The sequence below is a fragment of the Cyprinodon tularosa genome, unplaced genomic scaffold, assembly GCF_016077235.1.
Source record: "Cyprinodon tularosa strain WSP-4 unplaced genomic scaffold, ASM1607723v1 ctg363, whole genome shotgun sequence".
Classification (NCBI taxonomy): domain Eukaryota; kingdom Metazoa; phylum Chordata; class Actinopteri; order Cyprinodontiformes; family Cyprinodontidae; genus Cyprinodon; species Cyprinodon tularosa.
In genome coordinates this window covers 459,476-484,682 of record NW_024039078.1, presented here as the reverse complement: position 1 = coordinate 484,682, position 25,207 = coordinate 459,476, and the positions used below count along the sequence as shown (strand labels likewise).

Genomic DNA, 25,207 nt, shown 5'->3' with positions numbered 1-25,207 from the left:
TCTGTCACTAGGAATGCTGTTCAACAGCAGCCTCTGGCCTGGTCTTCTCTTCGAGGTTTTCCGTGGCAGCAGGGAGGCGTTTTTCATGTACGTAATCCAAACTGCAGGCACCAGGATAATAAAAGCGAAAATGTTTTGCTGGCAGGTTGCAGCATTTTAAGGTAATTAAGGCGTTAATAAACTGTTTCAGAGGAGCGATTATAGCGATCTGCATCAGCAGAGCTGTGTCTGTCTCCCTGTCAAGTCCCAGATCAGCTTCTCTGATTGGTTGATGCGGTGCATCAAGCAGCAAAAATTTATTTTTCCAACTCCAGCAGCAGCTGCGTTTACAGCGCATCACGAGCGTCTGAGCACCTGACGCTCTGCAGGACCTTTTGCTGTCAACCATTGACTTTGCATGTAAACTAGCTGCTCCTGCTGCCTCTGCTGCTTTAGGTCTGAACGTAGCAGAACTCATTCCTATCTGTCATGAGCTTCGTTTGGAGCCTGTAAGGCTAAGAACAGACACACCTCAACATTTTTTACCAGCATTCAGGTTCTCAGTTTGTAATAATGACATTTAGCCCTCAGCCTTATGCTTCCCCTGCTGGCTCATGCTTTATATCAGCAGTGAAGCTGCTTTTCCACTGGTTGGACATAAGAGGTGGCCCCCTCCCCTGTAAGACGGTATCAGGCTCCCACTCCCTCCATGTGTCCGTCTCTGGAAGTTTTATGTTTCCTCAGACGACTCCGTGGCACCAGGCGCAGGTTTTTCTGTCTCGCTGTCCTGGATAAACTTCTTCATCCAATCATCGGCCATGACACCCTGAACACACGTTTAAGTTCATTTACATCTTCTGATGTGTTAATGTAATATTTAACTTTAAAAGAATTAATAACTGATAACATAAAAAAACTGTTTTGTTTAATTGTTTAAGTGCTGATGAATTAAATTCCTTTAATATTTTTTTCTTGACACTGAAATCTGTATTTTGCTCCTTTCTCTGATCCTCACTGTCCCCTCCTCGTGACCCCCCCCCCCCCCCCTCGCCTCAGATTCCCTCCTAACCCGTTCAACACACCCATGAGCAAGTACACACACTCACACACACATCCATACATGTGTAAAAGTGTTTCTCAGCTCAGCAGGCAGCCTGCAGCCGTCATGACCAGCAGGCCTCGGGTCACAGAGCGGTTTGACAGCATCGGGATCTTCCTCCTGCTGGATTAAGACCTTTGGTTCAATCAACAGAGGAAAGCACAGGCAGGTAAGGGGCTTATGGCATGCTGGGGGGAACCAGGCCTGTTTTACATGTGCATGGCCTCCATCTCTGGCAGTATAGTAGGAAATCCCAAACTAAACTCAGGCAGCAGAATCATTGTGGGAGTCCAGATGACAAAGCAAAAGTAAACCTGCTGCCATTGAATTGGTTCAAACCTGTTAGGTTCATGATAGAGCAACTGGTGCAGGGAATGAGTTAGCAGTCAGAGAGAAGACGACAGCTGACAGAGAGTTTAGAGGGGGGGGCAGATCTAATTTTATGCATCGTCATGAACCTATGAAGCCCCCACACTGAGTTTTTCTTTTTCTGTCTGTATCTCTGTTGGTGTGATTAAAACTAAGGGTCTGGATGCTTAATGGGTCAAAATGACTCTAAACCAAGTTGTTATTTATAGTTTGCTGAGTGAGGCAGTGAAATCTCACTGGTGTGTGTGTGTGTGTACACCTGTCTAGCCCTCAGAGTGAGCACCTTTTATCCAATTTCACCATCAAATACTATTTTGCTAATGGTTAGGTTTAGGTGTCAATTGGTTAGGGTGAGGTATGCATTGGTAATGGTTAGGTTTAGGGCATAGAAAGGGTTGAAAATGACTGAAAATCAATGGGAGTCAACACATGGTCCTCACTTCAATAGCAGAACGAGTATGGGTGTGTGTGTGTGTGTGTACCTGTCTAACCCTCAGAGTGAGGACCATTTTTCCAATTTGACCATCAGATTGAGGACCAGCTTTTGCATAGTGAGGACATTTTGCCGGTCATCATGCTTAGGTTTAGGGTTAGTTTAAGGGTCAGGGCATAGAAAGGGTTTAAAATGACTGGAAGTCAATAAGAGTCAACTCATGGTCCTCAGTACATATAGCAGAACAAGTATGTCTGTGTGTTGCTGGGTGACTGTCAGAGCAGCACCAGCTTGGCATGCAGAGCTCTGGTTGGTCGGTGCGGGGACTGATCAGCTGACACCCCGGAGGTGAAGGAAGCTTGTTTTCCAACAGTTGAGGAAAAGCTGAAAGTCTGTTATTTTGCCTGTTTATGAAACATAACTTGAATCATTGATGATGCTGTTCTACCTGTGTGTTTTTGTTCTTTAAAAAATATTTAATATTTTTGATTTCACAGCAGTTTTAATGTTTTCTCTGCCGGTTTTCTTCTTGTCTGCTAGTCGCCGATGTTTGCTTACGTTTTGGGGGTTAAAATAAGACAATTCTGTCACAATGGGCTGGAGCTTTTGAGGACCCAAATGCACAGACCAGCAGGCAGAGGTGAATCTTGAAGATTTAAAGCTGAAGTCTGTAAGTTTTTAAAAATTACTTTTTTGTCATATTGGCTAAAACTGTCCCTATGCCCAGACAGCAGTACAGGTGCTGGTCATAAAATTAGAATATCATGAAAAAGTAGATTGATTTCAGTAATTCCATTTAAAAAGTGAAACTTGTATATTATATTCATACATTACATACAAACTCATATATTTCAGATGTTTACTTTGTTTAATTTTGATGATTACAAATGACAACAAATGAAAATCTCAAATTCATCATATCAGAAAATTAGAATATTACTGAAGACCAATAAAAACAAAGGATTTATAGAAATGTTGGCCAACTGAAAAGTATGAACATGAAAAGTATGAGCATGTACAGCACTCAGTATTTAGTTGGGCCTCCTTTGGCCTGTATTACTGCAGCAATGCGGCGTGGCATGGAGTCGATCAGTCTGTGGCACTGCTCAGGTGTTATGATAGCCCAGGTTGCTCTAATAGTGGCTTTTAGCTCTTCTGAATTGTTGGGTCTGGTGTATTGCATCTTCTTCTTCACAATACCCCATAGATTTTCTATGGGGTTAAGGTCAGGAGAGTTTGCTGGCCAATTAAGAACAGGGATACCATGGTCCTTCAACCAGGTACTGGTAGCTTTGGCACTGTGTGCAGGTGCCAAGTCCTGTTGGAAAATGAAATCTGCATCTCCAAAAAGTTGGTCAGCTGCAGGAAGCATGAAGTGCTCTAAAACTTCCTGGTATGTGGCTGCGTTGACCCTGGACCTCAGAAAACACAATGGACCAAAACCAGCAGATGACATGGCACCCCAAACCATCACTGACTGTGGAAACTTTACACTGGACTTCAAGCAACGTGGATGAAGTGCCTCTCTTCTTTTCCTCCAGACTCTGGGACCTTGATTTCCAAAGGAAATGCAAAATTTACTTTCATCAGAGAACATGACTTTGGACCACTCACCAGCAGTCCAGTCCTGTTTCTCTTTAGCCCAGGCAAGACGCTTCTGACGCTGTCTGTGGTTCAAGAGTGGCTTGACACAAGGAATGCGACAGCAGAAACCCATGTCTTTCATACGTCTGTGTGTGGTGGTTCTTGAAGCACTCACTCCAGCTGCAGTCCACTCTTTGTGAATCTCCCCCACATTTTTGAATGGGTTTTGTTTCACAATCCTCTCCAGGGTGCGGTTATCTCTCTTGCTTGTACACTTTTTTCGACCACATCTTTTCCTTCCCTTCGCCTCTCTATTAATGTGCTTGGACACTGAGCTCTGTGAACAGCCAGCCTCTTTAGCGATGACCTTTTGTGTCTTGCCCTCCTTGTGCAAGGTGTCGATGGTCGTCTTTTGGACAACTGTCAAGTCAGCAGTCTTCCCCATGATTGTGTAGCCTATAGAACTAGACTGAGAGACCATTTAAAGGCTTTTGCAGGTGGTTTGAGTTAATTAGCTGATTAGAGTGTGGCACCAGGGGCCATCAATTTTGAACCTTTTCACAATATTCTAATTTTCTGATATGATGAATTTGAGATTTTCATTTGTTGTCATTTGTAATCATCAAAATTAAACAAAATAAACATCTGAAATATATGAGTTTGTATGTAATGTATGAATATAATATACAAGTTTCACTTTTTAAATGGAATTACTGAAATCAATCTACTTTTTCATGATATTCTAATTTTATGACCAGCACCTGTACATGTAATATGTAACCTGTGAAAAAAACTGCTTCAATTGGTCCCGCATACTGCCTGTATTTCAATCTGGAAAGAATAATTCGGGACGAGTCAAAACAACCAATCACAGCCAGAGGAGCGTCTGATGGAGTGTCAATCACAGCTCACACACGCTGGTAGCCGCGAAGATGCTGTGAGAGGGGTGGAGTTTAGAGGTGGGGCATGAGTGAAGCAGAGAAGGTGGGGGAGTGGCGTGAAACCTGTTTTTCTTCAAATTTTCAGTCGAAGTCTGCTCTCTTCTCAATGTTACAGCATCAGGTAGAACTCACCTGGGAAACCAGGGACGAGGGAACAACAAAATAACGAGAAGGAACCAGCACTGAGCGACTGCAGAGGTGGAGAATATAAGCATGGACTAATGAGCTGAATATGGAGCAGGTGTGAGTGGAAGTAACTAGAAGGAAGCCGAGGGGAAAGGAAACAAGCACCAGGGGGCAGCAGAGAGTAACTAAAGTCTGCTTGAATATAATGGAAAATAAACCAAAGAACAACAAAACAGAACAACTAATAACTGAAAACTAAAAACTGAGATTCCCTAATGGGGAGAACCATAACAAATGCCTTCTGTGCATTTTGAAGCTTTTCAACCCTGACTATTTCTTCAGTAAAAAGAAAGTGTTTTTTATTTTTATTTTAGGGCTGCTGACTTTGAATATGTGCCACTCAGCAAAGCACTCTAATATCAGGCTGTGAGAAGAAATTAATTAGTTTGTTAAAGGGCAGTTACTGTTTGAACTGGAGGAGCCAGAAAATGTTCATAGACCAATAATTAGTTCAGGGTCAGTCTGCACTCATCAGAATGACCAGCAGGAACATAAAAGAGGAAAACATCTGTTTTTTTCAGAATAAATCCCTGAAAATTAACTACATTTGTTTTAAGTCGTTTTTAATAATCCTAGATAAATATTTATTATACTTTAACAAACCAAGGAGCCATTATTACCATTAAAATAAAACTAATGACAAATGACAACATTATTGCTTTTAATATCTATGCAAGAAAATGTTTTTTTAATTTTATTAAAGAACCACTGTTTTATTTTTCAGGTTTGGAAATAAAACTTTTTTTTAGGATTAAATGTTCTTCTATTATTATTATTATTATTATTATTATTATTATTATTATTATTATATTCATGTGGTTTTAAAAAAGGACATTTTCTCAACCTAAGATTTAAAAATAAGGGCTAACAAATCGATCGGCTGGCCGGTCGATCGGCCCCGATTTCTTTTAATTTTAGAAGAGCTTTGACTGGCTGATTCTATGATGTCCTCTGCCTCTAAAAAATAAAATTATATTTTTTCCAAAATCTGTTTTACACATTTTATATCTTAGTTAATTTTAAAAAAGAAATGTTTGTTGTGAGTTTTAGGAATTGCATTCTTTTTTATTTACGTTTTCCATCACATTTAATTCAGGGGGCGGGCTTTCCTCCAGTGAGGAGCAAAGAGGCTTGTCTATTGGTCTGCTGGACATTAGCAACAACGTCCAGCATGTGAAGAGAGTGTGATCTATAAAATGCCATTAAAAAAAAAAAAGCCGCAGGTTGCAGACTTCTGATCAATACTGTCAATACTGTGTAAATCAGTCATTTATGTTTCTGCATTATATAAAAATTTAATGACTTTACATTCATAGAAGACTCCTAGATGACTATGGAGGACCAACTCTATCATATTTGAAAATATATACAGAAATAAATAAATGCTCAATAAATAAAGAAGCATACAATTAATTGCCCCCAGAAATACAATAAACAAACAAATGTAAGTAGAAATTAGATTATACTGTGAGACATAAATGTATTACCAGAAAACACCAAAAAAAAAAAAAAAAGAGAGAGAGAGAGAGAAAATTAAATCTATCATGTTGAATATGAATCATTCATTTCTGTATTTTTTGTTCAAGGTTAATTTATCACTGCTGCCCCCTTCTGGTTCAGTAGGGAACTGCTTGCTCTAAACTGCTTGCATTTTTATTTTTTATATTTTTTTCATATTTTATTTTTCAGATGAATTATGGTCACTTTTTTCTGCAGAATATTTAAAAATAAAATTAAAAATAATATTTTATTGATCATTTTAATTAATTTACAAAATGATCAGTCTTGGAGAAGAAAATGAAACTGCAGTTTAGATGCCTTATTTTAAATTTAATTTATCAGTCAAAAATGCAGATCTAGTTTGAAAATTAAAAGTATTTTTTTTTTTTTTTTTATGAGAAAATGGGGACTGTATACATGTAAAATGCTGTTTATTTGATTAGCAGACATGTTCATGTTTCCCCTGATTCAGTCAACAAACAGCTGAATAACAGCTGGAAGCTGCCGATAAAATACTTTTATAAATACATTTTTTAATATAAAAGACTGGTTGTTATAACTGGATCCCACACTGTTTCTCTCTGCTTCACTATGCTGGAAAAATTGAAATCTAAGTCAGTCGGTTTTTCTTCAAATCAATGTATTTTCGCTTGATTTGAGCAAAGAAATTAGACAATTTGCCAACAGAATAAGATGATTCATAATTTAAAAATTAAAAAAGACAAATCTATTAGCTTATTTCAATTGAATAACACCAAAATACCTGTTTTTAAAGCCAAAAATGCTCCCATCATTGGCAGATCATCCTATTTAGCTGCTAAAATTAAGGAAACTGCGGAGGATGCAGATGCAAGCTCTACTATTTTACTATTGCATGTCTACGTTGGATCTATGGACGGTGAACCAAAGGTGCCAGACTAAGATAATAAAGACCTAACTGGCTCCATTTCTTTATGTTTGCACCTGAAACCACAGCAGGAGCTAAATGTGTTCACAGCTGAGAGCTGCTGGGACTGGGAACTATGGGATGCCTGGGGTTAAACACTGGGAGGTGGACTGAGACAGATCACCAGTAAATGCTGGTTTCCTCCTATTTTCTCCTGTTAGCTGCTCTCAGCTCCCAAATTCTTAAAGAAATTGAATAATTGCCCTGTTTAAAATTGACGTTTTTTGTTGTGTGACACTCAGACGGTTGATGAAAAACATAATTTGTTTAGTTTTTTTATATATTTTTTACATAAGTTAAAATATTTTATAATTTTTATTAGTTTATTTTGTAATATGAAATTATAAATTGGACAATTTTCATGATTAGGTTAAAAAAAAATCTAAATTCAAAATAATTGTTTATTTGATCATCTTTATCATCTAGTTTTAAAGATGGTATAATTATATTTTTTTTCATTGAAATTATAATATTTGATTTTCTTTCTTTACTATTTAATTAATTTAATTTAATTCATTATTTGAAACATAGATACAAATTTACTGGTTTTTTGCATCTATTTTTATTTGTATTTGATGATGTTGTTGATCTATTTTCTGCTTAATAAAACACCCTGAAGAAAACTGGTACGATCTTATTTCTATTAGGAGTTCTGATTCATTAAGAAAAAGAAAATGAACCCAGTAAGGAAACTTTGATGATTACCTTTGGTTTATTTATTTATTTCGTTGGGTTTTTTTTTTTTTTTTTTTGCCCTCTTGTTGTTTCCTACTTCTTTTTTGCTTCTGTTGGGGTTATTGTTTCTTATTTTGTTGATTCGGCCTCCATGATTTTCCTCTCAGAAACTGAACTTTTCCTCATCAGTTCCCATATACTGGATGAACCTCTCAGCATTTAAAGCATTTAGGCCCCAGTCTGTGTTGCACTCGGTCATCTGACTGAAGAGCTTCACTCTTAGTTTCCCTCTTTGTCTGACTTGCCGGGTAACAGATTGGTAAATGCAGCCATAAATTGTATGGTTATGTAACAGAGACAACTGACACAAAGCAGCAGCAGCTGGTGCTGCATCAACAACAGGGACACGCACACATTAATACACCTGTTTCAAGGCTTATCTATTGGGGGAACTAGATGTACGCATGGATAATTCAAAGGCTGCAGCTGTTTTCCTTTCCTTAAGTGGTGGTGGGCTGATGTAGACAGTGCTGAAGCTGGATTAGGGATCGCTGCTGGATCTGCAAAGACTCCATCAAAATGGTCAAAGAAGTGAGGGAAAGTTTCTGCGTTCTCTGTCACTTGTTTATGGGGAAACCTCTTCTGTGTTCAGGAGCAGGCAGAGTTTAATTTAGCCCAGAAACATGACTCTCAGGCTCTTCTGTCAGCTCCCTCTCTGCTGCAGCCATAAGACAGACTGAGGCTGGGAACTGAAAGACAGCACACACCTTCAGTTAGCAATGAAACCATATCCTGCAGCTAAATAAAGTCCAGCTGTCATGGAGACACAGTGATTTCATGTGGAGGAAGTGATGCAGAGTGAGCCCATGTGTTAAAGCTAGGCTCTCCATGTGTTTGCTTTGATTGTCACTGAGTTTAGGCAGTAGGTGGGTTGCGCTCAAATTCTATTCAGTTGTGTATTTATAAAGCGGCAATTCACAACACACGTCATCTCAAGGCACTTTGCAGTTGATTCAAAGTTTTCTATGTAAGGAAACAGGTTGATTGCATCGACTCATTGACTCTACAGCAGGCATCCCCAAATTCGGTCCTCGAGGGCCGCTGTCCTGCAGGTTTTAGAGGTTTCTCTGATTCAGCAAAGCTGATTCTGATGATTGCAGTTCAGCAAAAACCTGTTAATCAACTATCAGTGTAAATCAGCTGTGCTTGGAGCAGAGAAACCTCTTAAACCTGCAGGACAACGACCCTAGAGGACCCCAGAAGAATCTCTCACACTAAGCATGCTTGTAGCGACAGTGGAGAGGAAAAACACCATTTTAACAGGAAGAAACCTCCAGCAGAACCAGGCTAAAGGGCTGGTTATTCTCCTGCAGCAGTGTGTCGCAGTGAGCTTGATGCAGATATTTTTTATTTATGCCCAAAATTCAAGGGTGGTCTGCCCTATGTTATTCCACGCCACAACACAAGAGGGACAATCAGGAACCAGCTGTGGGTCTGGATACGGTCGAGGCGGTGAGGAAGTGGGGGCAAGTTTGTGCGACAGCAGAGGGACATGAGGGTGAAAAAGAGCGGGGATCCAGGTGGAAAAAGGGTCCCAGCGTTCTCGCGCACCTCGCTCTTCTAGCTGGTCCATCTTCACCAGTCGTTTTTTCACAATGGCGGTCATACAAACAAAACAAGCCGGTAAGGTACCAAACAGGAAATATGCATAGAGTAGAGCGGATGTAGATTTGACCAATCAGAGGCCTCCTGTCTGCGCTTACCAATTTTGGAGAGGTGCAGCAGAGTGTCTGCGGCATATCTGCATTCACTGCGACACACACGCAGACGACCTGGTTTCTGAGTATAAATCAGGCTTAAGTGTTAGCGGCCATCTGCTGAGGCCGGCTGGGGTTCAAGGAGACAGATTATGAGAAGTTGGCTGTGTCTCTGAGTTTGAATCTATTTACCTAAACTTTCCGTGGATTTGCTCAATCACTAACAGTGAAATGGGCTTTCTATCCTCTCAACCTCTGTCTGCTAAGTAGAGGTTCCCAAATTTCTAAACTTTTGACCCATAAAGGAATAAAATAGTTAACTCATAGGCCAAACTATTGGTTTAGTTTACAATCATTGCTTCAAATCTATTTATCCACATATTGCAAACAGCATCAAAGACCAGTGTAGTTGGGTTTGTCCATTTTTGAGTGAAGCTTTTACATCAGATCAGTGCAGCTGCTGTTGTTATACGGACTTTGCAGGGGTTTGTTATAGTGAAGAGAGATGAGCCATAAAATTATCTTATAACAAAGAAGGAGGCGGGGTCTGTTGGAGAGTTTGTTTTCATTCTTTCCCAATGTTTATACTCACAGGATCTCCCTCCCTGCCAGCGACATCGACTCCATCATGGCCCAGTGAGTTACACACCCACACAATATGAGGACGGTAAAAATAGGAGAAGGTGTGATGTCTGCCATTGTGTCCCACCCTGCAGGGTCCAGGGGGTGCAGAAGAAGACCAGCACCATGTCTCTGACCATTTCCTCCTCCTCCTCTGCTGCATCCTCCTCCCGGGAGCACACCTCCTGCTCCACCACATCCGCCTCCTCCACGTTGATCGCTCAGAGACACTCCAGCCTGGTGCATCCGTTGTGTGTCAGCCCTCAGAGGGTAATCACTGAGATCCTGATGCATTATGAAAATGTGCCATTCAGATGCGAAATGTAACATTTTATGCTTTGCTTTACTGCAGCCTTTGTGCATAAAAATAAATATAGAAAACAGTCATTAGTCCACCCCCAGAACTGGTTAACATGTCTGTTTGTTGTGTGCAGACTCAGAGTCCTGTCTATAATCAGCAGTATTCAGGGAAAGGAGTGGCGCCAACATTTGTTAAGGTAACAGAAATCTCCTGCTCTATATAAATCTCCTCTGACGTCCGTCTCATTGGTCGCTCCTCATCATCATTTCTCCCAGTGCCTCCATGATGTGTCCACAGTGAAGGGTCAGCTGGTGGTGCTGGAGTGTCGGCTCAGGGGGACCCCCCCACTGCAGGTCATGTGGTACAGGGAGGACGAACAAATACAGGACTCTGATGATTTTAGGATATTGCGCAAGAGTAAGTGTGGGAGGGATTCATGAGATGGACAGCTGGCAGAAAGGGACACCTGGAAGTGAATCCATACTTTAATTTATGATGCAGTGAGCCAGGGTTATTTTTTTCTTATTATCATGTGGATCCATTTGTCTGAAGTAAGCTTGTGTCCAAAGAGAAAACTCATTTTGACATAAACATTAACTGTGTGTGTTTGGAGAAAATTTGTTTAAAACAAGCTTGTTTGTTTTTTAGTAAAGATAAACAGCAGGTAAAGTGGTCAAACATTTCACTACAGTAAAAGCCGCGATATTGTACAAAGATATAACTCAAGTAAAATAAAAAGTAGAGTTGAAAACAAATACTTGTAAAAGTATATTTTGTCAAAAGGTTACTCAAGCAAATGTGACTGAATAAATGTAACCAGTTATTAACCACCTTTTGATAGATTTATTTGTATGGAGAGATTAAAAAACATTTTCAAATTTCATGCGGACAAAATGTGTTTTGGTGCCACTCTATGGAGCTCCATTGAGGCCATAAATTTGGTCAAAAAAAAATATTTTTAAAACTTAAAACTAAAAAAGAAACTGAAAACAAATGAATGTAACTAGTAAATGTAACAGGTTACTAACTGCCTTTTCATACATCTATTTGTATGGAGCAATTAGAAAAGATTTTCAAATTTGTGCTTACAAAATTAGTTTTGGTGCCACTCTATGGAGCTACCGTATTCACACGACTATAAGGCGCACATAAACGTCTTTTTTTCCCTCAAAATGTGCGGTGCGCCTTATGTGTGTTGTTACTGCGGACTTTTGAGACCACCTCATTGAGGAGATGATGAAAGAGTGGCTGAATGTAAGGAGACCAGCAAAATGTCCCGCAGCGCGTTTTGAGCAGCAGGTGCAACGCGTCGGGAACGTTTAAGAATCTGTCGCGCCGCCAACGCGCTGCTGCTGCTCGAGATGGAAAAATTGAAGTTTTGCTGCTGGACACGCCGCATCAACCAATCAGAGAAGCTGATCTGGGAGCTGACAGCGAGACAGACACATCGCTGATGATACACATATACACAGCGCTGTGATCGCTCCTCTGAAACAGTTTGACACCTAAATTAACTTAACCTGCTGACAGAATATGTTCACTTTTATTATCCAGTTTTCAGGTGGATTTTCCCACTTAAAAACATATTAAAACTACTTTATTCCCACTGATCACAGCAAATATAGCTGCAAGGTGTATTTAATACAAAGTATTAATCAAACCTGGGAGCTGACAGCGAGACAGACACAGCGCTCTGATGACATATGATATTAAGGCAAATTAAAAAGGCTGGATGGATGAGGAGATGATGAAAGCGTGGCTGAGGCAGGTGTATGTGAGGAGACCAGGTGGTTTTTTCCACTCATCACCATCGCTGTTAATCTGTGACTGCGTGCCCATCTCACAGCCGATGTGAAAAAAAAGGTGAATCAAATGAACGCTGTTATGCCGGGGGGTCTGACAAAGGAACTTCAACCGCTCGACATCGGTGTGAACCGGCCGTTCAAAGTAAGTGGAAGGCAGCGCCGGGCAAGTTACGCCACCGTTTGCGGATGGATTGTTGATGCTTGGACTAACTGTCATGAGCGCTGACAGATGGACCCAGTATTCAAGGCGAGACAGTCTGTAGGAAAGTTTAAAACATTTATTAAATAAACAAAACAAAAGCGGAGCTGTGGCTCGCGGACACTGCAGGCGGGAGGGCGGGGCACCGCCCAATCTCAGACACTCAAGGGAGGAAACACAGGTAAGTGACCACGATCATCTGACTGAAGATGATGTTCTCAGTGAGTCACTTACCTGGTTTAACAGTTTAGTCCATACCCCTTGAGGGGTGCAATCCAGCCGATGGGCTGACAGCTGACGCAGGTCGCGTCACCCAGAGTCTCCCCAGTGCTGCAGCTCCGGAGGAGTTGGGGGAAGCCGATCCTGATCAGGGATGCAGATCAGGCAGGAACAGAAGCAGGTGGCAGGATCCAGACTTCCAGGCATCCACAGGCTTCCAGGAGGGTTCAGAGTCAGACTGGGACCAGAAGCATGACCAGGTGGTCACGCACAGGAGCAGACAGGATCAGGTGCAGACAGGCAGGCACAGTGGAAGAGGGTAGCCGAGACAGGACGTAGGAACCGGAACTTGAAGCTGGACTTTAAACTGGTCTCCTCCCTGGAGCCAGGCTTTCTTTGATAAAAACTGAACCTCCCCCCATAATGAGCCAAAACCCAGAGGACTCCGCGAGGGAGGAACAGTGGACAATCAGGAGACGAGACAAAGACTAAAACCCTCTTTCCACTGGCAGCTAGGATCCAGGACATGAACCATCAAATAAAACTGAACAGACAGACTAACAGATAGACAAGTAATGATCTGGCACTAAATGCTCAGGCTGAACTGAATATAAACTAGAGGAAACAGGTGAGAGGAATAAATTATAATTGACGCAGGGAGGGAAAAACGACAGGTGAGAGGAATTACTAATTAAGGGAGAGCAAACAGGCCAGATCATGACACTAACGTGTCTGCTGGCACTGTTGTTCGAGCTTTCGCAAAAGCCGGCATCATTTCCACGGAAAGTGACTCCGACAGCGAAGAAGGGGAAATTGGCATGTCTGATTTAGTGCAGCTGTTTAATTCAGAAACAGAGGATGACGACGTTGATGGGTTTGATTAATACTTTGTCATAAATACTTGAATAAAGCACAAACATACTCAGTTTTGCTCCCACTCTATTTTTCTACCTGAAAACTTAATTCAACAGCAACCTCTGGGCCGGGTCATCTCCGGGTTCACCGCGGCGGCTGGCAGGTGTTTTTCATCTAAATAATCTAAACTGCAGGCACCAGGATAATAAAAGCTAACATATTCTGTCGGCAGGTTTCAGGATTTTAAGTTAATTTATGCGTCAACAAACTGTTTCAGAGGAGTGATCACAGCCCTGTGTCATCAGCACTGTATCTCACAGCCAGCTCCCAGGTTTGATTAATACTGTATAATAAATACATGAATAAAGCACAGTCATACTCAGTTTTGCCCCCGCTGTATTTTTAAATACGCAGTAGAGGTATTTAAACGTAGTAGAGGACATGCACCTGTATATAAAAAACGCGCCCTATAGTCCGGTGCGCCTTATGTGTGTGTTAAATACAGAAATGGCACACATAACTGAGACTGCGCCTTTTAGTACGGTGCACCTTATGGTCGTGAAAATACGGGTACATGGAGGCCATAAATTTGGTCCAAAAATATTTTTTGATATTGAAACAAGAAAACATCGAAATTGTACAAAAAAAGATTTAAAACTTCAAAGTAAAAAAGAAACTGAAAACAAAGAAAAAAATCTTAAAATTAAAAAACAAATATTAAAAGTAAAGTTTAAATTCTATCCGAATAGGAAACTGGGAAAATAGATGGGAATATTTTGTCCTGACACTAAGGCCCCGTCCACACGAAGCAGAGACCCTGGCCTAAACGCACAGATTTTTCACCAAACCAGCCTCTCATCCACATGAAGCCGGCGTTTCGGGGGTTTGTAAACGATCTTTTTTTTATTCAGCCTTCAGAGTGGGAAGATTTTGAAACGCAGTTTTCGCGTTTCCATCTTTAAGCTCTAACCGCATTTTTTTTTTTACACGCTTGCGTCATAGCGTCGCCTCTGAACACGCATGCGTGACACAGTATCACGACAACAATGGCGCCGTACTGTGTTGAATGGTTGCTGCTAATGCTACTCACCCTGCTGTCGGGCTTACAACAGAATCTTCTTCTTCTGGAATATCTCCAGGAAGAACAGAGCAATATCGACGACATAGTTCAGCTCCTGAATTTGACTGAACCGCGAAAATGGACCCGCAGGGCAACCATGTATAAATATTAGTGCGCATGCCCAACATTTCATCGCCTATTTTTGCTTTGGCACCACAGCGCCACTTACATGCCTGGCATACATTTTGCAGCGTTTTCATGCATTCGTGTGGACGATCACATTTATTTTACGTCTCCGTCTTTACGACAAACATTTTGGAAAATATCAGCGTTTCGTGTTCGTTTTGACTTCGTGTGGACGGGGCCTAAAGCTGTCTGGCATAATCCCAAACCCCATGTCATCTAAGCCCTGCCCCAAATAAAAAAAAGGACCAGAATAGAAGCTTTAATGTTAGTTTTTACATTTTTCTTTTCACTTTAAAATCCTTCTTGAATTTCTAAAATATTTTTTCAGTATAAAATTTTCAGCTGTAAAAACAAGCTTTTTTTTTTTTTTTTTTGCTTGCACCTCGAAATCCAGTCAATTAAAATTAAGTTGGTAATCTGGCACCAATCTACCTCCATACTCTTAGGTTAGCCCCTTGAACCCTATGGACCCACCGGCGGGTCCATACCATTACCATTCTAAAATAAATATGATTCATCTGATTGAGTCCAAATTTGGTATATTTTTACACAACATTTAGATTTAAAAGTCTGTACTACTTTTTTGTGCTATAAATAATATTTTGGTAGTGTTTTGCAATGTTTATTTCAAAGAAAATTTTGGCAAGGTTCAAAAAATGCAAAATATTTAGTATTTTGTCCCTAATGTTTCAGGCAGGGTCAAAGCTACAATGGTGCTGACACCAGAAAACCATTCTATGACATCTTACCTTTACAGACGTACCAAAAGTTTCTTCTTAAATCTAATAGCTGTGAGGCTATAAGTTATTTACTTTTGTGTGTTTTTGTCAGGCAGAAATTCATTTATACCCCCTTAGGGTGTAAGAGGTTAGCCTCTTCATGCCAAGCTGCTTTTGACAGCAGTTACACTTCTAACACATCCCAGTTTATCATTTTAGAAAATAACTTTTAAGTTCATGCTGACAGATACACACAGTATCAAACCAATGCATCTAGCATGAAAAGAAGCAGAGAGACGAGAGATCCTATGATTTATGCCACTTCATTCATTTTACAGCAACTCTACATCAGTTTTGCTACCTATTAATTTTTACAGGATTTACATCCATCTTTTGTAAGTTGTTCACATTTGCTGCAATTCACTTTTTCAGCATATTTACATTTTCAACATAGAATTCCATGATAAATATATTCCTATTATCTCTGTGAACTTTTATATATCCCTTACATTGTGTCTTTTTTCAATACCATAATTGCTCTTGACTTTGTAATGTTAAATCCACAGATTATATTCTTTGATTATGACAGTTAATTTTGGTTTTTGAAGCTGGGTTTTTGAGAGATATCTGTCCTCTTCAGATTAATGTGGCTTTTGCTTTTTTTTAGACACTAGAAGTCCCAGAGAATTCCAGTTTTCCTGCAAGCCCCCCTCCCGTCTTGAAGTTTGTGTGTTCACTCTACCTTGCTAACTGTCCTTGTTATAATGCAAATAACCTGTAATGTGACCAGCCCTTCTACATGAGACTGGATAAAGGCTGAAACAAACTGGCATCAGAACTAGAGCATTTTTTTCCCAGCACTTTTCATTACCTGCCCCTGCAACATCAGACCTTTTTGCAGGAACATGTTTGATATCATTGTCTTCTTATAACATTTCTCAGCTGTAAATATTTGAAAAAACAAATGGTTACTGAGGATGTAAAATGTATTAAGTAGAGTTTCACTACTTCAGACACCATGTGGGAGCTGCTGTTTGTTCGTAGATTAAAAAAATATTGGATTGAATATGAGAAACCATGTGTTGGAAATGTAAACGCAAGAACCACAGAACAGGCTTAAACATGAAGCAAAGAGACTTTCAGTTGGTCTAAAGTCTGATTGCCCTATGAATGAGACAGGAACACAGAAACCTATTCAAACTCACAAACCTGGATGTTTTTATCAGATTTTTGTCTGCCTCAGGTTAGAAAAGCAAAAAGTGACGTTTTAATTCAATGAAGTGTATTTCTATAGCGCCAATTCAAAACACATGTCATCTCAAGGCACTTTACAGTTCAACAGATCATCCAGTCAAATTTGTTCAAAGTTTTCTATCTAAGGAAAACCAGTTGATTGCATCGACTCATTGACTTGAAGGCGATCCCTCAGACTAAGCATGCTTGTAGCGACAGTGGAGAGGAAAAACTCCCTTTTAACAGGAAGAAACCTCCAGCAGAACCAGGCTCAGTGTTAGTTTTATATTTATATTGTATATTATTGTTTACAAATATGCTTCTTAATTTCGAAAGAAGAAAATTTAAAACAATCCACTGGACTTTGTTTCCAAGTTTGAAGAAGTTTCGCATCCCATCCAGGAAGCTTTTTCAATTCCTTTTTAATTCCTGAAAAGTCCGTTTAGATAAAGGTTTTAAACCCCACATGAGTCACAGCAAAGCAGCTTCATGTATAAATGAAGGTCAGAGATGTAAATCAGCCTAGATTTACTGTTCCCTATTCTGAAATGTGAATATTATTAATCAGCACAAGAATTTATCTCAATCTGTCTTTGTGTTTCCAGAAGGCAGCTCTGCATCAGTGCCAGGTGAGTCCAAAGCACAGATTGCATGAAATAATAATAGATTCAGGATAAAAATAGCCTACAAGTGCACAGAAATCTGGCAAATAAATGTATAAACTTTTTTCCTGCAAGGCTGTTTGACTAAAGTTGACCTAATTTTACTAAGTTTTCTATTTTCATCTTTAAAAATAATGTCTGATAAAAGTTTGATGTAGAAGCACTAAATGCTTGGTTTGCTATGAACCAATAGTATGACTGGCTGAGTTTCAACAAACAAGTAATGATAATGTTGTTACTGTGTTTAACGTTCTGTCTGTGCAGAGGAGCTGTGCACGCTGGTGATTACAGAGGCTTTCCCTGAAGACTCGGGCATCTTCAAATGTGTGGTGTTAAACTCCTATGGAACGGTTTCCTGCTCCGCTCTGCTGGAGGTTTATGATGGTAGAATCTCTGTTTATCTTAGCAAAAATGCTTCATATTGATTGTGAACTGACCTGAGGCACTGATCTCTATTTATTCACTGGATTGCTGATTGTCTGAAAAGTGAAGCCACCATCTGCCATGTTGGTACTCCCCATTCCCACAGAGACACAGTTAAAATGACTACATGTGTAGCATTTGGCTGAAAAAACAAGCAGTTGGCCGGCTGTGGGAAGACATTCCACAGTCAGTGGATGAACTAAGCAAGAGAATCCACATATAGGCCAATGTAACCTATAATATAGTATGTAGCATAACTTTAGTCTTGCTGTCTCAGACTGACTCAAAGATAATGCCTAAATTAGCCAATGACATTGTGTCTAATGTAAGAAAATAGAAAGTAGAGTAAATAGAAAGTAATTTACTGTGAAATGTCAATGTAGTAATTCTTTATCAAGTGGATGACGCTGTCATGTTTGTAGTGTTTGCTATATATCTCATTTGAACAAGTCATGTGCTGAAAAATATACAGCATGTTATATTAACGAGAAAAAAAAGCAATCATTTATATATATATATATATATATATATATATATATATATATATATATATATATATATATATATATATATATATATATATATATATCTATAGATATAGATATATATATATAAACTCTTCCTTAGCCATTACGGACGGTCCTCCCCCCCCTTTTTTCCTCCAAGCTCAGGTCCTCTTCCAGAGGCCTGGGAGCTTGAGGGTTCTGCCAGTATCTTTGTTGTTCCTAGAACTGCACTCTTCTGGACCGAGATGTCTGATGTATTTCCAGAGTTCTGCTGTAACCACTCCTCCAGTTTGGGGGTCACTGCCCCGAGGGCCCCAATGACCACGGGTACCACTGATGCCTTGATCTTCCAGGTTTTCTCCAGCTCTTCTCTGAGCCCCTGGTATTTCTCTAGTTTCTCATGTTCTTTTTTCCTGATGTTGCAGTCACTTGGTTGCTATGTCAACCACAACGGCTTTCCCCTACTGTTTGTCCACCACCACAATGTCTGGCTCCTTTGGCATTACCATTCAGTCCGTCTGTATCTGGAAGTCCCACATGATCTTGGCTCACTTTGATCTTGTGGTTTCATGTACACTCTTCCAGCCACTTGGTTATGGCGCTCCATGTAAGCTTTCCCTGCCAGCATCTTACACCCTTGGGGTCTTGTCTGGTGTGGTAAATCTTGGCCTCTATTGGTCTGGTGCTTAGGGGCTGCTCCTGTGCCATGATCAGTGCCTCTCTGCTGTCCTTCAGTCCAGCTTTGTCTAGCCATTGGTAGGATTTCCTGATAACCCTCCACTTCGATTATGTTTTGGTGGTGAATCGCATGTAGGAGCTTATCCTCCCATGACGCAGTCTCTGGCACCTTATATTCTGTTCCCCATTGAGATATTCAGAGAGGGTGTCGTCAGTTGGAGCCTTGTCTTTGATGTACTTATATTATTATTATATTATATTACATTACTTATATATACCGGTATATATATATATATATATATATATATATATATATATATATATATATATATATATATTTCAGATGCATCACTAGACATGTAATATGTAATTACCATAAGAATGTAATAGATACATGTATATTACATGTACATAATCAATTTAGCACTTTTGGCACATCTGTATTATCATGCTTCATTTACACATTAATTTTGTTGGGATGGATTTTGATAATATGTTATATTCCATGATTTATAAACTTCATTGACTTCATAATGACTGTGCAATGTGATGTGCATATTTTTTCTTATTATTAGTTAAAGTAATCTACTGATGCTATGAAACACCACAAACACAAGTGATGAATTTATCTTTATTTTAAAAGTCTTAAGTCCCCCTCAAAATTATAAAATCTTTGTTCTTTAATGCTTTAGCACACATATTGTTTACATTGCGACCGGTCTAACTAGGGAGTACCAATAGGGAGGCCGGTGGCTTCACTTCCACCCCATACTACCCATAATACTATCAGCAACCTGTGAATAGATAGAGATCAGTGACCTGAGGTCACTGTCAGTGTTTGAACCCCTCATGCAGACCTGGAGGAGCAGCAGGAGGCACTGTCTTTCAGTCAGGAAAATGAGGCGGAGCATCATCAGGAAAATACTTCCTACAGGAGAAACGATGAAGATTTTCCTCCTGAATTACCTGACTGTGTGAACCTTCCTCCTCCAGAGTGGCCAGACGGTTCTTTAGAGGACAGCCTCCCTTCTGCAGAGTGAGTGCTTAATGACACATAGTTCATTATCTGACTAGTTCATGCACCACCGATCCCCTGCAGGTGCTTATATTGCTGTAGTTTACTGGTTATATTGGTTCAGCTCAGTGGAATAAATCCAAAAGAAAATAGTTTATTTTTGCATCAGTATATTGTATTTAGTTGTAGAGCACGCCATTGGAGCTGTAGTTCACATGATCATCCAAACGAGGTCGCTGCAGTCATTTTACATTACACCTTTACTTTTTCCAATTACTGTTTTACTCTTTACTGCTTTAAATTTGTTATTTTTCCTCTAAATGATCATTCATACCAATAAAATCCATTTATTTGACTTGATATAAAACAATTCTCTTTAAATTTCAAGTACTCTCATTCATTGTAACGCTGTTAATGCATCACAAAGCATGCTCCATGATGGATAAAAAGACAAAGCAAAGAATTTAGATTTTCTTTAACAAAGTTGTTCTGTTCCTGAAAAACCTGCAGTTTCCCATATTTCAGAATATAGGAAGCCCTGCGGCAGTTTACTGATTCCAATTCAAAAACTACTAGAGGTGCACTGATTGGACTATTTAGGCCAATATTAGCGTTGTTTCTTGTACTGGCCATTATGAGCATGAGTTTTCTGATTTATTACCTCATTCAGCAGTCCTACCATGAGACCACGTAAAATGCATGCATTGCTGCTCTCTCTGTTTGGTATCCACTGGTTATATTTTGTTTGATTGGTGAAAATTTTTTCCATTTTGTCTGCATTTAGACTTGTGTAACATTTGCTATCATTGTGTCGTTTTTATCATCTAAATTGTAGGAAGAGTGCAGGTTGAACTTGCAATTCTGGCTTTGAGAATTGGCCCCTAAAAATCTGCAGCACATATTAGGTCTCGTTTAAACCGATGATTAAAAAAAACTGTATTGGCTGATCCTCAATAAATTCACAGGTTGGAACGTATTTATTTATTATTTGACCCTCTAAGACACACCCCTCCTCCTTTGCATAATGAGGCAGAAATGTAAAAACAACAGACAGAAATAAATAATGTTGAAGAAATAAAGAGGGTAAAAAAAAATACAAAGGAAGAATAAAATAGACAAAAATATTATATCATGCACATAAATTAATACTTCAAAACATAAGTAATAAATAAATAAAGTTGAAGATTATGAAGGACAATAAATGAATAAGGTAATTTTTTACAAGGTGAATAAATAAAGAAGCTAATTAAAAGAGATATATGCATTTATGTCTCACTGTATGATTTCATTTCTACCTAAATTTATTTGTTTATTGTGTTTTTAGGGGCATATTATTGGTATGCTTATTTATTTATCGAGTATTTGTTTAATTCTAATTGTGCAGAATAAAAGTATTTCCAATTAAAAAAAAGTAAATATAAAATTGTTCTATAAATGTTCACAGCAATGCGGTCAAAGTTTCCAAGTATATAAAAGTTTCTATCTATCTATGATCAGCGATCAATAAAAAATTATTAGAATTTTTGACATTAAATAAACATTAAACCAAATTTATTAGCTGTGATTTTTATTTTAATTTGGTTTGATTAAAAATGCGAAAAGCCTCTCCATAGCTCCACACATGAGCGCGCGGCACGTACTCGCGCCGCGCTGTTCGTGAGCGCGCCTTGTCACCTGTTGCAGTTCGGGGGCGCGCTCCTCCTCTGCTGTCTGGTTGCTTTTCTCCGCAGCTGAAGAGCAGAGCGGCTCCAATCAGTCGTTACTGGGTTTATTGTGAGCAGAAAACGTTTGTCGAGGTAAGAGAAACAGCCTGGGGACATGTTCACACTTCTTTGTCTCTCAGTTTATTTCAGTGTTTTAAACTGAAGGCTTCAGTTTACACAGCAGCCTCTATGACAAAGTTTGACATGTTTAATTGATTGATATGCCTTCCGAAAAAAGGATAAGATACACTATATTGCCAAAAGTATTTGCTCACCTGCCTTGACTCACATATGAGCTTAAGTGACATCCCGTTCCTAATCCATAGGGTTCAATATGACGTCGGTCCACCCTTTGCAGCTAGAACAGCTTCAACTCTTCTGGGAAGGCTGTCCACAAGGTTTAGGAGTGTGTTTATGGGAATTTTTGACCATTCTTCCAGAAGCGCATTTGTGAGGTCGCACACTGATGTTGGACGAGAAGGCCTGGCTCTCAGTCTCCGCTCTAATTCATCCCAAAGGTGTTCTATCGGGTTGAGGTCAGGACTCTGTGCAGGCCAGTCAAGTTCATCCACACCAGACTCTGTCATCCATGTCTTTATGGACCTTGCTTTGTGCACTGGTGCACAGTCATGTTGGAAGAGGAAGGGGCCAGCTCCAAACTGTTCCCACAAAGTTGGGAGCATGGAATTGTCCAAAATGTCTTGGTATGCTGAAGCATTCAGAGTTCCTTTCACTGGAACTAAGGGGCCAAGCCCAGCTCCTGAAAAACAACCTCACACCATAATCCCCCCTCCACCAAACTTTACACTTGGCACAATGCAGTCAGACAAGTACCGTTCTCCTGGCAACCGCCAAACCCAGACCCGTCCATCAGATTGCCAGATGGAGAAGCGCGATTCGTCACTCCAGAGAACGCGTCTCCACTGCTCTAGAGTCCAGTGGCGGCGTGCTTTACACCACCGCATCCGACGCTTTGCATTGCACTTGGTGATGTATGGCTTGGATGCAGCTGCTCGCCCATGGAAACCCATTCCATGAAGCTCTCTGCGCACTGTTCTTGAGCTAATCTGAAGGCCACATGAAGTTTGGAGGTCTGTAGTGATTGACTCTGCAGAAAGTTGGCGACCTCTTCGCACTATGCGCGTCAGCATCCGCTGACCCCGCTCCGTCAGTTTACGTGGCCTACCACTTCGTGGCTGAGTTGCTGTCGTTCCCAAACACTTCCATTTTCTTATAATACAGCTGACAGTTGACTGTGGAATATTTAGGAGCGAGGAAATTTCACGACTGGATTTGTTGCACAGGTGGCATCCTATCACAGTTCCACGCTGGAATTCACTGAGCTCCTGAGAGCGACCCATTCTTTCACAAATGTTTGTAAAAACGGTCTGCATGCCTAGGTGCTTGAATTTATACACCTGTGGCCATGGAAGTGATTGGAACACCTGATTCCAATAATTTGGATGGGTGAGCAAATACTTTTGGCAATATAGTGTATGTTTAAAGTGATTACGATGAAATATTAAAATGTTTAAGCTTTTTGTTTTTAGATTTATGTGGTTTATTCGTTGTTTCTGTTTATTTTTTCCTTTAATGTGAAACAGTATTTTTAAACGAATCTGCCGAAGTGATACAAAATGTTCAAAGATGGACTTTACCTGCTTTTTTTTATTTGTTTGCTTTTTTTATTATTATTATTCTTTTCTTTATTTTTATTGAATATATTTTACAAACAAAGATTTATATATATATATATATATATATATATATATATATATATATATATATATATATATATATATATATATATATATATATATATATATATATATATATATAAATAACATTAGACAGGTGGGACTGTACCTGGTTCTTTTTTTGAAATTTTCTTTATTTTTATTGAAAATTTTTTTTACAAGCAAACATTTATGATTAAGAACATTAGACAGGTGGGACTATACCTGGTTCTTTTTTTTTTGTTTGTTTTTTATTATTTTCTTTATTTCTATTGAAAATATTTTACAAACAAACATTTATAAATAAGAGCATTAGACATGTGAGACTATACCTGGATGTTTTTTTCTACATGGCTGCTTGTGACGTCACGTTGCACTCATCCACACTGTGGCCCCAATCAGTTTGTTTGTGGCCCCTGACTGCAGTTAAAAGTGGCCGCCCTGAAATGAGCTGGAAGTGGTGAGGAGCCCTCTGACCTTCAGGCCTGAACACTTTCGTTACTTCCTTCTCTTGTTTTGGTTGACAGGGATTCATTGATTTGTTTTGTTAGGAGCCACTATTTAAGTTTCTGTTCTTTCCGCTGGTGAAGATTCTCAGTCATCCAGGTCATAGTCATTCCAAAAAAAGAAAATAAAAACAATCCACTGGACTTTGTTTCCAAGTTTGAAGACGTTTCTCTTCCCATCCAGGAAGCTTTTTAAATTCAAATGTCAGGAATAGCGTTGATTTTTGTTTCTGTTCTTTCATTAACCAATAAAATCTTTAATTCTTTATCCTGCAGTAAATTTAGATGTAAAATAATCAAATAAAACTTCAGTTATCTGGTCTGTTGGGATAAATAGATGTTCCTGCACCCTTGTTGTTGGACACAGTTCAGTTGGTGTGTCTCTAACTCGACCTGATCCTCCAGTTCATGTTCAAATGAAGGGGGGGCTTTCACACTGTGAGGTATGTCAGTCCAGAGCTATGACCTCACATGTAACATGAAGAGCAGACATGGCGGCGGCGTCCTTCAGAAACCACTCCTCGTCTCCTCCTTTACATGACGGGTCTCTAGAAACTGTTTTTCTGGACAGAGATGGAACAGATTTATAAACAGGTGGATCTATTGGAAAAACGTCTGTTTGTTTAGTTAATCTCTCAGTATGAAAATAACTCAAATTAGTGCAAAACGAATATCCCCTAGGAGACGATGAGTCTGTATTTGCAAAGCGGTTTCCAGTTATCACTAACAACATTTTTCACTTTTTGTCTCCATTATGTCATTGGTCGCTCACACTGCCTTGATCCTACCCACAATGCCTTGCAGGGTTTGTGTGCGTCTTGTTGGTATGCTTTAAAGCTGCTCCGTCACCACTTTAGTGCTTGCACCTGCCAGCTGACGTCCGAATAGCAAGACGAATATAGCTTTGGCCAAGCAAATACAAATACAGATACTAAGACCCACTCATAGTCTGAAGTTGGGTCCCTAGCTTTCCACTGGCAGCGTTATTTCTTATGTCAGGACCTAAATAAATTATCTTGTCTCCCAAAGTTAGGAGGTGTTGTGAAATAATCTAATTATCAAATAAATGCGGGGAATGTGATAAGTTGGTTAATTAATTTGCAGGATATGAAGCGTTTGAAAGGATAATCCTTCAAATACTTCGCACACCAAAGTTACCTCTGAGGTCAAGAACTAATAACGCCACAAATCTTTATTTTAGACTCAACAGGCTGCAGTTGTTAACCAAATTACTGGTGTACTGGAAAAATGATCTCGAACTAAGTAAAAAAATGTTTTAAATTAAGTGCATTTACCCTTGATTTGAGCAGG

At 39.6% G+C, this 25,207-nt stretch overlaps 1 protein-coding gene across 2 annotated transcripts in view; it reads left to right on the top strand.

Moving 5' to 3' along the window:
- The first annotated feature begins 1,071 nt into the window (after nt 1–1,071).
- Nucleotides 1,072–25,207, top strand: part of myot (myotilin) — a 48,969-nt gene continuing 24,833 nt past the window's right edge. The window contains exons 1-8 of one of the 2 annotated variants that reach the window (XM_038295940.1): nt 1,072–1,243; nt 10,064–10,105; nt 10,186–10,360; nt 10,525–10,587; nt 10,667–10,808; nt 17,273–17,296; nt 17,594–17,713; nt 19,792–19,972. In XM_038295940.1, coding sequence (XP_038151868.1) covers nt 10,098–10,105; nt 10,186–10,360; nt 10,525–10,587; nt 10,667–10,808; nt 17,273–17,296; nt 17,594–17,713; nt 19,792–19,972 — 713 coding nt within the window. In that variant the 5' untranslated portion in view covers nt 1,072–1,243; nt 10,064–10,097. Of the gene's footprint in view, nt 1,248–10,063; nt 10,106–10,185; nt 10,361–10,524; nt 10,588–10,666; nt 10,809–17,272; nt 17,297–17,593; nt 17,714–19,791; nt 19,973–25,207 lie in introns of both variants that reach the window. The other variant, XM_038295939.1, reaches the window with a different exon arrangement.